Source organism: Papilio machaon, chromosome 7 (assembly GCF_912999745.1).
Source record: "Papilio machaon chromosome 7, ilPapMach1.1, whole genome shotgun sequence".
Taxonomy (NCBI): domain Eukaryota; kingdom Metazoa; phylum Arthropoda; class Insecta; order Lepidoptera; family Papilionidae; genus Papilio; species Papilio machaon.
In genome coordinates this window covers 3,367,144-3,381,289 of record NC_059992.1, presented here as the reverse complement: position 1 = coordinate 3,381,289, position 14,146 = coordinate 3,367,144, and the positions used below count along the sequence as shown (strand labels likewise).

General features: G+C 32.9%; 3 protein-coding genes across 3 annotated transcripts; 2 read left to right on the top strand and 1 right to left on the bottom strand.

Annotated features, from left to right (window-relative positions):
- Positions 1-112: 112 nt before the first annotated feature.
- Positions 113-3,273, bottom strand: LOC106714093. Its single transcript, XM_014507036.2, has 2 exons — positions 2,788-3,273; positions 113-717 (listed from the first exon to the last, which is right to left on the bottom strand). Exons 1-2 carry the CDS (start codon positions 3,188-3,190, stop codon positions 230-232), a joined length of 891 nt encoding a protein of 296 aa, XP_014362522.2. The 5' UTR covers positions 3,191-3,273; the 3' UTR covers positions 113-229.
- A 2,299-nt stretch (positions 3,274-5,572) lies between these two features.
- Positions 5,573-7,297, top strand: LOC106714102 (protein apnoia). The gene is made up of 3 exons (XM_014507045.2): positions 5,573-5,866; positions 6,440-6,612; positions 6,784-7,297. Exons 1-3 carry the CDS (start codon positions 5,755-5,757, stop codon positions 6,943-6,945), a joined length of 447 nt encoding a protein of 148 aa, XP_014362531.2. The 5' UTR covers positions 5,573-5,754; the 3' UTR covers positions 6,946-7,297.
- A 3,938-nt stretch (positions 7,298-11,235) lies between these two features.
- On the top strand, positions 11,236-13,750 carry LOC106714105. The gene is made up of 2 exons (XM_014507048.2): positions 11,236-11,496; positions 13,437-13,750. The coding sequence occupies exons 1-2, from the start codon at positions 11,271-11,273 to the stop codon at positions 13,715-13,717; spliced, it is 507 nt and encodes a 168-aa protein (XP_014362534.2). The 5' UTR covers positions 11,236-11,270; the 3' UTR covers positions 13,718-13,750.
- The last annotated feature ends 396 nt before the right edge of the window (positions 13,751-14,146 follow it).

The following is a 14,146-nucleotide window of genomic DNA, read 5'->3' as shown; positions in this document are numbered from 1 at the left end:
TTCTTTATTTATTAAACATTGAGTTGATGCTCATTTCTTGTTTCCTTTTAAAAATCCTTTACCAGGTTTTATTTATAACAATAGAAAATCATATTGAAGTGTCTCTCAATATGGTGCCATTTCTAAGGTATTATATGTTTGTAGGTTATTGAAAACACTATTTTTATGATTTACGTATATTAAAATAATTAAAGTTATTATAATAAGGTAGACTTATACTAAATATACATTAGGGTACAGTCTCTTTGGGGATATGACCTTTACGTCTTACTTTAGTGTCCGTGTAGTAAACGTGACTGGTTATATCTCTGTTATCAATCCAAGGCAAGTTTGCATCCTTTATCCCAGTGTTGTCAGTTAACAAAATATTTTCTCCGCCAGGTGGCGCTAGTTCACTAATAATATCACTGGATGCCGAGTAATGATGTAAATCAGTCGGTATAGGGTAATGCTTCTCGTTGTGGTAACCCTCGTTCACATAAATAATTCTATGTTGATTTGCTTCGTTGAATGCGTTATTTCTTAACAATGTGAATACGGCGCCTGACAGTGCCATATTGTTTAGTATACCGACAGCTATGACCATCATTTTTAAAGCTGGCAAGACAAATGGCAAGATTGCAGACATGATGAGCCCAGGAACTAATAGTAAAGGTATAATGTTTAAAAACTTTTTTTTCATCTTCTTCATGTAACCCCGGCCAGTGTCTCCGTCGCCTGTAATTAAGATATAAAATACAATTATTAAATACAGTACATACAATTTTACTGTGTTATTGAAAGATTAGAATATAAATTTGGAATTATAATCTCTTATTAACATTAAAAATGTAGAAAGAAAAATGCGATCGAATAAGTTGCATAATTTGACTATAATTCATATTTAAATATTTATTACTGTTCATTAATTCATCCGTTTGCGCAATTTTCTTAAAAAAGAGTCAACACAAAGTTGTAGTTACACTTATCAATATAATACTAGCTGTCGCCCGCGACTCCGTCCGCGCGCTTTTTAAAAACAACTTAATTGGTGTATGACGGATTGTAGCCGATTTGCAGACCTACTGAATATGTATAAAAAAAACATAAAAATCAGTTACAGAGGAGTATGGTAACTAACATTGTGCCACTGTGTGTTTTTATTAGATGATGACCAACTATGGACGAAACATTTGGATTTTTTTTAATATTATATTTGCCTTATATTTTTTATAAGCCAGTTATTTTGAATAAGCGAATCCTAAGTGAAGTTATGTGATCAATAATCAGTGATTATGTGTTAGGGTCTCAACCGATTCCGATTTCCAAGTTTTTTTATTTTTATCAAAAAATCACTCCTATTTTATTTTTATTATATAACGGGCTAATTAATTGATAAAGGTAATTAAATGATGGCAATGAATCGTTGTAATCAACGTACCAAACAACACCTAATTAATTAAATAAGCTCCAATTATATTACTGTGCGCTTCGAGTGCTCTGACTCTTGTATTGCCACATATCGTTGTTCTTGTTTTTTCAATGACAATATGTGTCACTGCAGTTCAAACCCATCGTTATTATAACCGAGTTGCATAAATTAGAAAATATTACGTATTGATGTTTTTTATAATTTACCTTTCACTATAATACAGGTAGTGGGCGTAGTACAATTTTTAACTTTCTCAGACGTAGGTCATAGTTTAAATTATTGGCATAATATGTTAAACTGCTTTTTAGTCTCGGAATTTTTTTATTATGTAAAAATTGGAAACTTAATCGTTTTATTATACCTATAATAATGGCATGTGTACATGCATACTATTAAAATGACGCAAATATTTATTATTATTGAATGTTAATATTAGAAAGTAATAATCAGATTTGAGAAATCCTTTTGGATTATCATGTACAAAACAAACAATTAAATTTCTAATAAGGTCTGTTTAACAATGTCTAAGTAATATCTAGTCTTGAATAAACAAATTTGAACTTATTTAGTCAAGTAAAGTTGTAGTAACCATTTCACAATCTCCAAAAAAAGCTATCAAACGCAAAATATTTTGACAGGAAAGGATCTGTCAGTTAACTCATACGTTAGTTACCCAGCAATTTACTTGGACTTGGGCACTGTGAATAAACCGTGCGTTTCCACTGCGGATACACATATATATCAAAACATGTAGATATTACTTCTGTATTTTCATAGAGATGATTACATGTTTTTATTATACAAGTGTTTGACCACACAAATCGGTCAAAGGAAATAACTTACTGAATATCTGTGTGAAATAGTTGTGTCAATAATATTGTATTTCGTGTTGGATAAAATATAGACCGTCCCTTTGCTTAACTTCCCTTTGATCTTTTGCTAACATTAGTTAAACATAAACTGTTAATTCTGTTCTTATTCCGAAACTAAATTTAGTGGTCATTTAAATACACAAAAGCTAAAGCTTCAATTTTAATTAAAACTACTAATGGTTTAACTAACGAAATTCTCTTGATCATACTGTTCGCAATGAACAATTTCATAGGTAACATTTATATTTGTTTAATAAAATGTAACGTAACGTAATTGATTGCCTCAAACATTTACCTAAACTTTCATAGTTTGGATATGTCAAAAGTATACACAAAAGACTAGTCAATTTAAGGTAAAAAAAAAATGTGTAATTAAAAATCAGAAGACGATGCAGAGACCCTAATATACATGTCGATTAATTGAGTTTTATTTTGAGGTTGAGCCAAAAAGAAATCCGTATATCCGAGCTTAAAATATATGTTAAAAATAAATAAAGCATTTACTTTTTATAACATCGACGTTCAGGGTTCCGTTGCCTTTACTTCCCAACCGCAGAGTGTAGTCATCGTTAAAATCAAGATCAAGTTTCCTAAACCTCAGCAAACTTTCTGTCCCATCGCAGAGATCGCTGTACACTTGTTCCTCTGATTGATTGGCATATTTTTCCCAAGGAAACTGGTCTAGGTCAACGTTAACTTCGAATGTTCTTTGATGGTTTGTGATCAAATCGACAGCTCTTCGCGCTCGCCACGCGCTGAATGCCGTCAAACATTTCATAGGTCCCAATGCCTGGTTGCATGCTAACAGTTTCGATAGTCTTTGGTCTGTAAATGAACTAGATTGTTGAAGCGCGTTTGTAAAATAAAAACACAGCGCGAATGCGACGGTAACGGCTCGCGCTCGCATCGCTGCGGCCAAACTGAGCACTGCCTTACCCACTCCAACGTGTTCTTAGAAAATAGAAGGGAAGTTATACTCGATACAGTTTCTTGATCTTATCACGAATGAAAGCGAAATAATGCTATCTTAAAACACGCACCTGATGACTTTTTCGCCTGTCACAAATGCTTGGCAGGTTGAAGGCTTTAATTTCTTCAATTAATATTAGCACATTACCAGGTTACACAGATGCCTCTGTATTGATATAAAATTGATGTGAAATATAAAAAATATGTATAATAGTAAAGGGCTCAAACTACTCTCATCTTACTCCTCACCTTTACGCTTTTCATTGCAGTGTCTTGCGTTTCTGTTCTATGGTGTCGGTATTCCGTGAATTCCAATCCTTCACACCCCATCGGTACTTCAACGAATCACGGAAAAGTCAAAGCGAAAATCCTTAAATACCAATAACAAGGTCCGTAAAAGTAAACAACATTTAAGTCAAAGAACCTTTAATCTAATTCACACGACATGTCGTCGAAAGGAGAATAACAATTGCAAGCTTGCATTTAAAAAAAAAACGAAAATGGTGATGCATTTAAAATATATTTCTGAATACGAGTACAATGCAACTATTTGGGCGAAAGTTTACTCTGCATTTCGAATTTGTAAGGAAATGTCCTATATTGTTGTGTGCAGTCCGTCATTAGCATAGACACGGCCACGGTCGGCCGCAGACATGTAGAGTTTCACCGCTTTACGTGCCCCGACTTCGAACAAGCCTACGACTTTAATACACGCATTCGTTTCGTGGATTTCACTAATTATTCCCGAGCGAATACGTTTAGATGATTTATATCGTGAAATTCGCTTAAATTTCTATTTTTAATTGTTACGTTGTCAATTGGTGAAGCGATAAAAATTGCATTATTCGCCTAAGACACAGTCTGATAGAATAGTCTTATTCGCCTTTCTTTTTATTTGGCTTAGAAGTATGTTTGTACGCATTTGTAAGCTTTACAATTACTAATGAATCTTAATTACCAGTCAATAATCTAATATATAAAATTCTCGTGTCACAGTTTTCGTTCCCGTACTCCTCCGAAACGGCTTGACCGATTCTCATGAAATTTTGTGAGCATATTCAGTAGGTCTGAGAATCGGCCAACATCTATTTTTCATTTTTTTTTAACTGCGCGCGCACGGAGTCGCGGGCGACTGCTAGTTTGTCTATAAAAATACTGTATTTATCAGAAGAAACACAGAAGTATTTGTAAAAAGATAACTCTATTCAAGTAGGAACCTTTGATGGATGAATGGTGTTGCTCCGTATCTAAACTACTTAGTTCAAGTCATTATATGTTAATGCACGATTAAGAATTATCAGCCATGTTTTGTTTTATATATTTTTAGAACATTCGTGCATCTATATTCAGTTCAATAAAGACGTTAGCTAGTCACATCCTTTAACGAGATTTTTAGTTTGCTTTACCTGAGAGGCAAAAGTATGTATGTAACAAAAATACTATTATTCACTTTTGCAACTAGATGTAGATATTTCGTCCAGCAGTGCCACAAAACAAAATTGAAAAAGTTTTTCGATTTGTTTTCCCGAAGTACATACTCTCAACTTAAATGAATTGAAAATATTTTAAAGGGAATTAATAAAAAGACGAATACGGTATTAAGAGCAATTCTTTACTAACTTCTATAAAAACGCTTATTTTATATCCAGTGTTGCAATAATAACCATAATGTTGTTTAAATAATTTTAAACGAAATAACAGTAAAATAAATGAATTGGTGAAATAACACGAGTCACAAATACGTATTCGAATTTTGTTCATTAAGTGTCCTAAGGGAGTAAGATATAAACAGTGTCAATAACCATATTTGTTTAATCTTTATTATCTGCTGATTACTGCTAATTACCTATACTATAGGTTTTTTTTAAATACCAAAATGATTGGTAGATATAATGGAGACCATTTATTGATCAGATGCATGTTTGTTTTTCGGACTTTAAAACCTAGTACAAAGTAGCTTCATGGCTAACAGATACTTATATTTGCAAGGATGTCATATTCTTATCTTGTCTTTTTGTATTTATGACAGATAAAACTGTATTTTTACTGCAGAAACTTAGTCAAATAGTTAATGAAATAGGAGTTATTGAAAATTAACATAGGCCAAATATTAATGTGGAAATATAAAGGAATTACATGCTAATTATCTGAATCAATATCTATGTTAAAAATTGTTCTACAAACCTAATTAATGAGTTTCATTCGCATGGCGCTATGTTAGATTGCTATCGGAGCATTTCGATGTCCATCAGGAGTTGTAGTGCCGTTAATGATTCGGCGTTAGTCCTAAAGCGGTGTCAATATCGGGGTCGGAATTTCTACACCACGATCACGTTGTCCTGTACTTTCTTTTGACGTTTTTATTTGGTCTCGCCGACTATTGTCTTCCGTAGGACACTTTATATCCTGCCATTCGATCATATGAACATCAGTTATCGTCAGGACATCGTCTGCTCTTCATCGATTTTTCGGTGCTCGCAATAAATTTAATTTTCAGTTAAAATGTGTCGGATGTTCGGTGTTCTGTCTATGGCCTACGTGGCTATCTTTATTGCGGTGGTGCAATGTAGTGAAGATGTGACAACATCGGGAGTTACCAGTTTTTTGAGCCAAGGTAATAAATTAATAAATAATAAATTTACCAAATTATACAATTACTAGCTGTCGCCCGCGACTCCGTCCGCGCGCAGTGAAAAAAAATGAAAAATAGATGTTGGCCGATTTTCAGACCTACTGAATATGCTCACAAAATTTCATGAGAATCGGTCAAGCCGTTCTGTGACACGAGAATTTTATATATTAGATAATACGTGTGTACGTACTTTGTGGATTATTATCAAAGATTCTTTGTACATTTTTTGAGTTCTACAGTTGAAGTTTAGTTACTAAAAACTAATTTCAAGGTATAATAAAAGTGAAATAAGTCTTAAAAACTGCTTATTGTCCGTTAAAATTAATAGTACTTTTAAAGATACAGCAAGTTTAAAATAGGCCTCATTTTCAATAACTTGTCAAAAATATAGAAACTATAAAAGTCATGATTGTTTCCAAAGTTAAACACTATAATGTTAAAAAGGACAAAAGAGATTATAAAAAATCTGAAAACCTAATTTTGCAATGGGAATGAAAAATTCATCTTTTTAATATAAGTATGTAGATACGTTCATGATAGTCTTAACTTTTCCAGATCTTGACGTTGGCCGTACGTTCGGGAGGCCCGCTCTAAAGAGGCTATCGTTCATCTTCCTGCCCGTTATGTTCACGTTGGGAGTTATATCCACTCTGCTGCTCGCACTCGCCGTTATATCCGTGAAGAATCTTGCCATTGGCGTAATATTGCTCATTGTAGCTATCAGTCAGGTAATATTGTCATTGTAAAACGTGTTACAGGTAGCTATTTAAGAGTAGTAAACGACCTTTTTCTCTATTATGTTGTGCTGACTCTAAATGTCATGGGCAAGGGCAGCAACGGAATATGATGATAATAAGTGAAATAAGGGATGAAACTTAATAACTTAATTTCTTCCACAGGCTGCCTCAAGATTATTTTTCGCGGCGACGTCACCTTCATCTCCACTAGTGCACCTTCACCCGCGAGCTGAACTCTTACCAGCGCCTGCTCCCTGGCCAGCTTCGGGTCCCCTCCTTTCACCCTGGGCGAGATCTGGCGATGATGCAACAATCTCTGACTAAACATTCGACGATAACTTATTCATCCGAACGAAGTGATTGAAGCTATCAATTGCGTAGTAACGGAAGTAATATTTAAAAAGCATATCGACGATAATTTTTATGTATACCATAAACCATGGGTAACTGAAAGCAAAATCTCCATTTAAAACATATTGCTTCGGTTTTGTAAAAGATTATTTCAGACCTGACGATACTGAGATTTTGGTCTTAGAAACCAACGGGTAGTGTTGTAAGATTTTTTATGCATTTGTTGCGTGTAAGATCTTCGTCTGTCTCTCGCAAAATAATATTTTGCGAAGGTTAGACGACGGTATGGAAGTATATATTAAGTTTATTTATAAAACTACCTCTTTAAGGATTAAATTATTTGAATAATTTTATTTCTTTTATTTATAGACCCCCACAAATAAGGTGATCTAAGTTGTGTATTGTGGCGCTTTATTGGCGTTGGCTTTATTGGCGGCATCATGTAATCATAATAACAATTTATATAACTGATATATCTTAAATATCAGTTAGAAAGTTCTAGCAATCTCAGTCAAAACTTGTTCCTAACTCTTCGATAATAATTTGCTCCACACTGAGGATTGATGGCCGCACTATGAAATTAATTTGCGACGGTTAACTTGAATTAATCTTGTCAGATTTACTTTCTAAGTTCATCGAACTAGGAGATCGTTATAATATACATGAAAATATTTTTTAAATATTAACACGCATGAGAAATTGATATACACGCAATAAAGCAACATTAAGATCACGATTTCATAAATGCTTTTAGAACTTAAAACTTTGTTTTATGAGAGTGGCCTCCGTAAATTTGTTGAAATTTTTTAATACCTTCCTTTTAAAGACAAAATGCTACAACTACATACGTATAATATTGTTTCAGCTTAGCCTGTAGTTTATAAATGACACTATAGAAGTTCATGAACTGAATGATAAGTACAATAGCAATGCGGAATCTCGAGTCTGTTACGCTCCAAATATTTTACCTACATTGTAAAATATCCCACGTTATAGCTGATTATCTAGTTCAATGCAATGGAAATATAAAAGTCTACTTACAACAACCGTAGCGCTATAATAATACAAATAACAGAATAGAAATTTTACTTGGCAAGTTTAGAATTATGTGACTTAAAAATAAATAATTATTATTTCTTCCATAATTTTAATTATTTCAATTTGCCGTATAAACTTAACTTACTATACGATACATGAGTTAAGAAAAGAGAAAGCTATATAAATGTCTTCGATCCATAGGTTTATCTGTACTTAGATTTTTCATCGGTTTCTAACCAGTTTTAGCTTTCTTAAATCCCATAAATTATAGCCTAAGCTATGCTTAAACGAATGTTGCTTAGCAGTGGGATTATTCTGCAGCAACCATACAAAATGTTTCATAACAATATGTTTTGTATGAGTTTGGACACAAAATTTAGGAATAAATAACACAAACAATACAAAGTGTATATATATTGTCAGTCTTTTATTAATGTAGTTATAGTATCATCATGACTTCCCCTTGTTTTATTACTAACTAGCTTTTACCCGCGACTCCGTCCGCGCGGAATAAAAAATAGAAAACGGGGTAAAACTTATCCTATGTCCGTTTCCTGGTTCTAAGATACCTGCCCCCCAATTTTCAGTCAAATCGATTCAGCCGTTCTTGAATTATAAATAGTGTAACTAACACGAATTTCTTTTATATATATAGACTAGCTTTTACCCGCGAATCCGTCCGCGCGGAATAAAAAAATAGAAAACGGGGTAAAAATTATCCTATGTCCTTTTCCTGGTTCTAAGCTAACTAACACGACTTTCTTTTATATATATAGATTTTGTATGTTGTATGAATTCTAGAGTTGATAATTCGATAAACGATCACATGGATCATTATGTTATTGTTCACAGCCCCTTTAACCAATTTTGTTATTTATGTACAATCCAATAATTATTTTCACGTTACATAAGCGCTTAACTCTCTTGGATCTTAGCCCGAAATACGAAAGATTGAAAGTGTCCGTTGGTATACAATCCAGCAAACATATGCAATTAAATAAACGAAAGTGAAAATGAAGAACCAGCTTTTATTTTACGTAAATTTAAAAGTTAATTTCTTTCCTCATATTAATTACTATAAGAATTTCGCAAGAAATTGTCGTTGAAAGACCTTTTTTAAGTTTTAAGTATCCAAATATATAAAACCGTTAAAAACCTGATATTGATTACTTAAAAGTCGTAGGTAGGCACAGACAGCTCACGCATCTTATCGCATTTATATCTTTGATTGTATTTAATTTATACATCATGTATTTTTTTATACGCCATGTATATCATAAAAAACGCACTTTATTATTCTTAACATGTTAATTACAAAATAATAATCAAAAGTGTACAAAAACATTAAAACGAGGTTAACTAGATTATCGGTATCTATAAAAATAAATAAATAAAAAATAAAAATGTATTTATTTCAAGTAAATCTTTACAATTATGTTGCCGGGGCTTCCCAAAAAGTAGTCAAGAGACACTTGTGTAGGGAATGCCTCGCTCTTCCAGTGTATATAGCAGTTTAGATTTACATTTTAACATAAAGAGAAAATAATTTTTAATTTTAACATTTCTTTGTGAGATTTATGCGTGTGTTTGAGTGTGTCTGTGTGTGTGTGTTTGTGTGTGTGTGTGTTTGTGTGTGTGTGTGTGTGTGTGTGTGTGTGTATGTGTGCGTGTGTTTGTGGTGGGTCCAATGAGAGCCAAAACTAAATTGTTCTAGTAAGAATTTGCTCAACCTCGTCGTAGGTAAGGGCAGAGAGCCAATCCTTTAGTGCGCGCCTGCACTCAAATAGCTGCATAGGGTATATAGATAGTACTCGATGTATTTTGTTATAGACATAAGGGGCACGTGATAAATATTGCCGAGTGGCAAAGACAGTGCGGGCAGGATATTGGGGGGCAACAGCATGACACCGTCTTTTTTTGAGTTTATTACTATCAAGGGGTAAAGTCTTGTGGTATTCTAAAATCAAATGTAAAATGTATAGTTTTCTTACAGAGAGCAAATTTGAAATTTCGTATAAGGTTTTGGTGGGGTATTTAAAAGGTTTATTGTACATTACTTTGATCAAGGATCTTTGTGCCCGTTCTAAATCTAGAAAGTTAGTTTTTCCTGCACCGCCCCATATTGAAATGCAGTATGTTATTACTGATTGAGCGAGAGCTATATATATATTATTTAACACCTTAGTATTCACAGCGCGTCTTAATAATTTGAAGATCCACATGAGCTTCCTTACCCTGCCTATAGTGCGTTCCAGGTGTTGATACCAGCACAATCTACAATCCACAATCACTCCGAGGTACTTAATACTGCTAACTTTCTGGATGGATGGGCAAATACAAGTGTTTAAAGAAGTGCTACAGGAGTGAATTTTAATGTCAAAATCAGGTGGGGGTTGCGATGTTATGCAAGGAGCAAAACATACATAATTAGTTTTTTGGGTGTTTAGGGTAAGAAGATTATCTTTAAGCCATCTACTAACAATAGCCAGTCCCTTCTCAGCTTCCAATTTAACCTTATTCCATGTGTTAGCAGTAAAAATGATGGCTGTATCATCAGCGTAGGACACAATTCTATCTATTGTAAAACTAAAATACCTGCTTAAAATTTTAAATACAATTAGATTTAATTAAGAAAATTAATTTATAAGTAAATTGTTCGATATAACGGAAAACAGAGAATAATAGTTGATCTTTCCTTCGTTGAATTTTATTTTCGTTGAGATTTTTTCATTACCTCTAAAAATTCCGAATGCCTAGCCTAGTCTCACCGTTGATTAATATATTTTTTTCTCTTTATTTCTATAGGGACTTTGGTTCTTATGAACATGTCAGTCCCTTAGAAAACAACTTACAATATCATTACAAATACATTTACATAAAATAACAACAAAAAAAGAACAGATAATAGAAAGAAGAAGAGAAAGAAAAAGAACAGATAAACAAGAGAAAGTATTTAGAATTTTATAAGGCCTTCAACACCATGCTGCGGACTCCGTCTGCTAGGTCCGACAATGGTTGGGCCAAAAAACTCAGAAGTTCGCCAACATTGAGTCTCGACAAATTGATTAATATTACGTCAACGTTAATTTCAATTATGTTATACTGGTTATTTGTTACCTTACGTTAAAAGAGGCAAGAGTAAGATTAACAACATTGTTGTTACTATTACTTAAACAAAACTAGATTAGAAACGGGGTAAATTAGTCGCAGTGGGGAGTAGGGAGATTGTGCCGGCTCGCATTTGCGAAGTAACAGGCAATATGAACGCGTCGCACGCGCTTCGATTTTCTTGCATCTTAACGTTATTTCTTCTATCTTTGGCATACTGTTCGGCTTCGGAACATGATAGTTCTCAAAAGGATGATATCAACGTGAAAAGGGTTGAAGTGTACGATGGTGTTTATGTCTCAGTGCCCAAAGGGAACCACACGGATAAACTGGTCTCATTCGAAATTAAAACACAAGATGATTCGGTGTTCGAAACAGGTCAGTCGGTTTTCTTGTTTTATTAGAATATTCCATAAAATACTGAGAAAATTTTAATGTAAAAATTATTGAAACCTTCTTTCTGGAAATCATAACATTGCTTTCAATATAGACCAAGACTACCAAGACCCATGTTATGCAGATTTGCTCCATTTTCATTTGAAAGCCCTAAAAGGGTTGGTAACAATGACCAAGTATGTAATTTAGTTAACCCCAAATTTATGAAACTTAGGAAGGACTTTGTTTTGAAAATCTTGAAATACAATATCTCTTAAGGGTATTAGGAAAAGTGTAACATGCTTCACATACTTGTTATTGAATTGGAAAATCTTTAAGTGCCAAAATGATGCCCTAGTTTGCACTAGTCAGCATGAACACGCTTGTTATGTAAACCAATTATAATGTTTTATTCGAGAGTTAACTTAATTATAAAACAACAAAAATATTTAATGTTAAAAATAAAACAAGGCTATCATTTTCTACTTTTATTGGAACAATATAACCTTACTAAACCAATAGAACTACTAAGACTATTTCTTTTTCAATATAAGCGATGGGATATGTCACGCAATAAATTAAATATTCATACACTTAAAACCGCTTATTTACAAATTAGAAAGTAACAATTTGCATCATTTATGGTTTATTAATTCAAATAAAAATAGTTTTTATTTATAATACACAAACAAGGAAATCAAAAAAAAATACTTATTAAAAATGCAATCTTGGAATCGGGATATACCGCAATTTACGTATATATATTGTTCTTTACTTACGGTGTTTTTTATGCACCGTTTAGTAACATAATTAACCTCAACATATTTGTAAGATAATTAACCGCAAAATACTTAATAGTAAAATATCTAGGTACAAGATTTAACAAAATAATAACGCGTTTTACGCAGCCTAAATTACAGTAAAGTGGTGAAACTAAATAAGTGCGAACAAGAATAATGTTATCAAAAGTTTTGTAGATCACAATTACAGTGTGATGGAAATGAGACCGCCAGTTAAATTGACCGGCCAAGTAGATCGAAACCAGTAGAAAGTGAAGGCGTTCTAACCTGCAAAAACAGCTGACCATGGTAAAATGTTTCACTAGGTAAACAAACTACCTTATTGATTCCCAAAGTGGTCCATACGGAACCCCTAAGTCCACGGAAGACCCAGTGTACGATGCCGGGAAACAATAATGGGGTTCATTCGTTAAAGTTGAAATGAAGCAGCAGAGATTCATTGGAACTAGTAAAATTTTGAAAGAAGGTCTACAAGACAAAAGCTTGGAAATCAATGAACTGACTGAACTTGGTATGCAATGCCAAATAACGACAAAAATGTAAACAGTCTAGTCTGGAATTTTCTAATCAGAAGATGCAACATTTTAAAAATTAAAAATGCATTAAAAAAATGCAACACACCATTAAAATTCCTTGGATTAAAAATGTTAAAAATTATAGAAACGTGTCTTGTCACCTTTGCGAAAACTAAGGCTTGAAATAATATTACAATGACCATTTTAGAAAATGAAGCAATTTATAAACATTGTATCACAACACTTTCACATTTAGTCTCTCAGTTCTTGAATGTGTTTTATTTTCGTATAATGGATGAAACTCACTCGTATACGTATTAAAATTGCGTGTGGTTTGGTTCCAAGAAAGTATCTCATTTCTTTTGTTACACAAAGTCTGAATTTCGCGACTAGAACTGCTTGTGAGAGCAAATTTTTATTACGCTTTCGGCTTTTCTAATTACATATTTACTGTTATTTTATTTAATTAATAGATATTAGCTTAGATTTACGTGAAGTGGATAAAACGTTCGTTCTTTTGCCACCTTATACTATAAATGGACTAATTAAATAAATGTTCTAGGTTATGTTAACATTTTAAGTTACGTTTAGTTAGAGAAATAAAATAGCCTGTTCTCATTTGTTTCAGGTCGTGGAAAGAAGATTAAATCGAAGAAACTATTGGAAAGACTGTTGCCGATGTTCATCATGCCGTTTTTAATACAATCGGCTATTGTTCCGTTCTTTTTAAGTATGCTTAAGTTTATGTTGTTTAAGAGTCTTATGGTTGGAAAGCTAGCCATAGGTCTTATATTGTTAAACGCCTTTAAAAACAGCAATTCGTTTAAAGGCAGGGATGACGAAATAGCGAATGTGCATTATGGTTACCATGGTAACGGTATGCACGAGTATGGAGCTTACATTAATTAAAATTGTTATTGTAATAGATATAAATAATACATCCCAAAGTCATTTTAGTAAGAGTTTCTTATATTTATTGTGTAAATTAAAAGCAATTAAACGTCAATATAGTGGTGACAAATTTGTCAGTTTAGAAGTACTCTGTAGTCCTCTTAATATACAAAATAATTTTTATTTTTATTTGAAGAACTGTGGCAAAGATCGGAAGTCTATCGTAAAATTGAAACATACAAAATTTAATTTAGAAAATTGAGTTCATATCATGACATCACTAAAATATATTTTACTATCAATTTTATGTTACTGAGAGAACAAATGACTACGTTGTTGAGGAACTCAAATTAAATTTTGGTAAGAATTATTAAATTTAATTAGTACATTATGTGTATTTAGAAGGTACTTCCAAGGAGTGTTTAAATGCTAACGAGAAAAAAATTG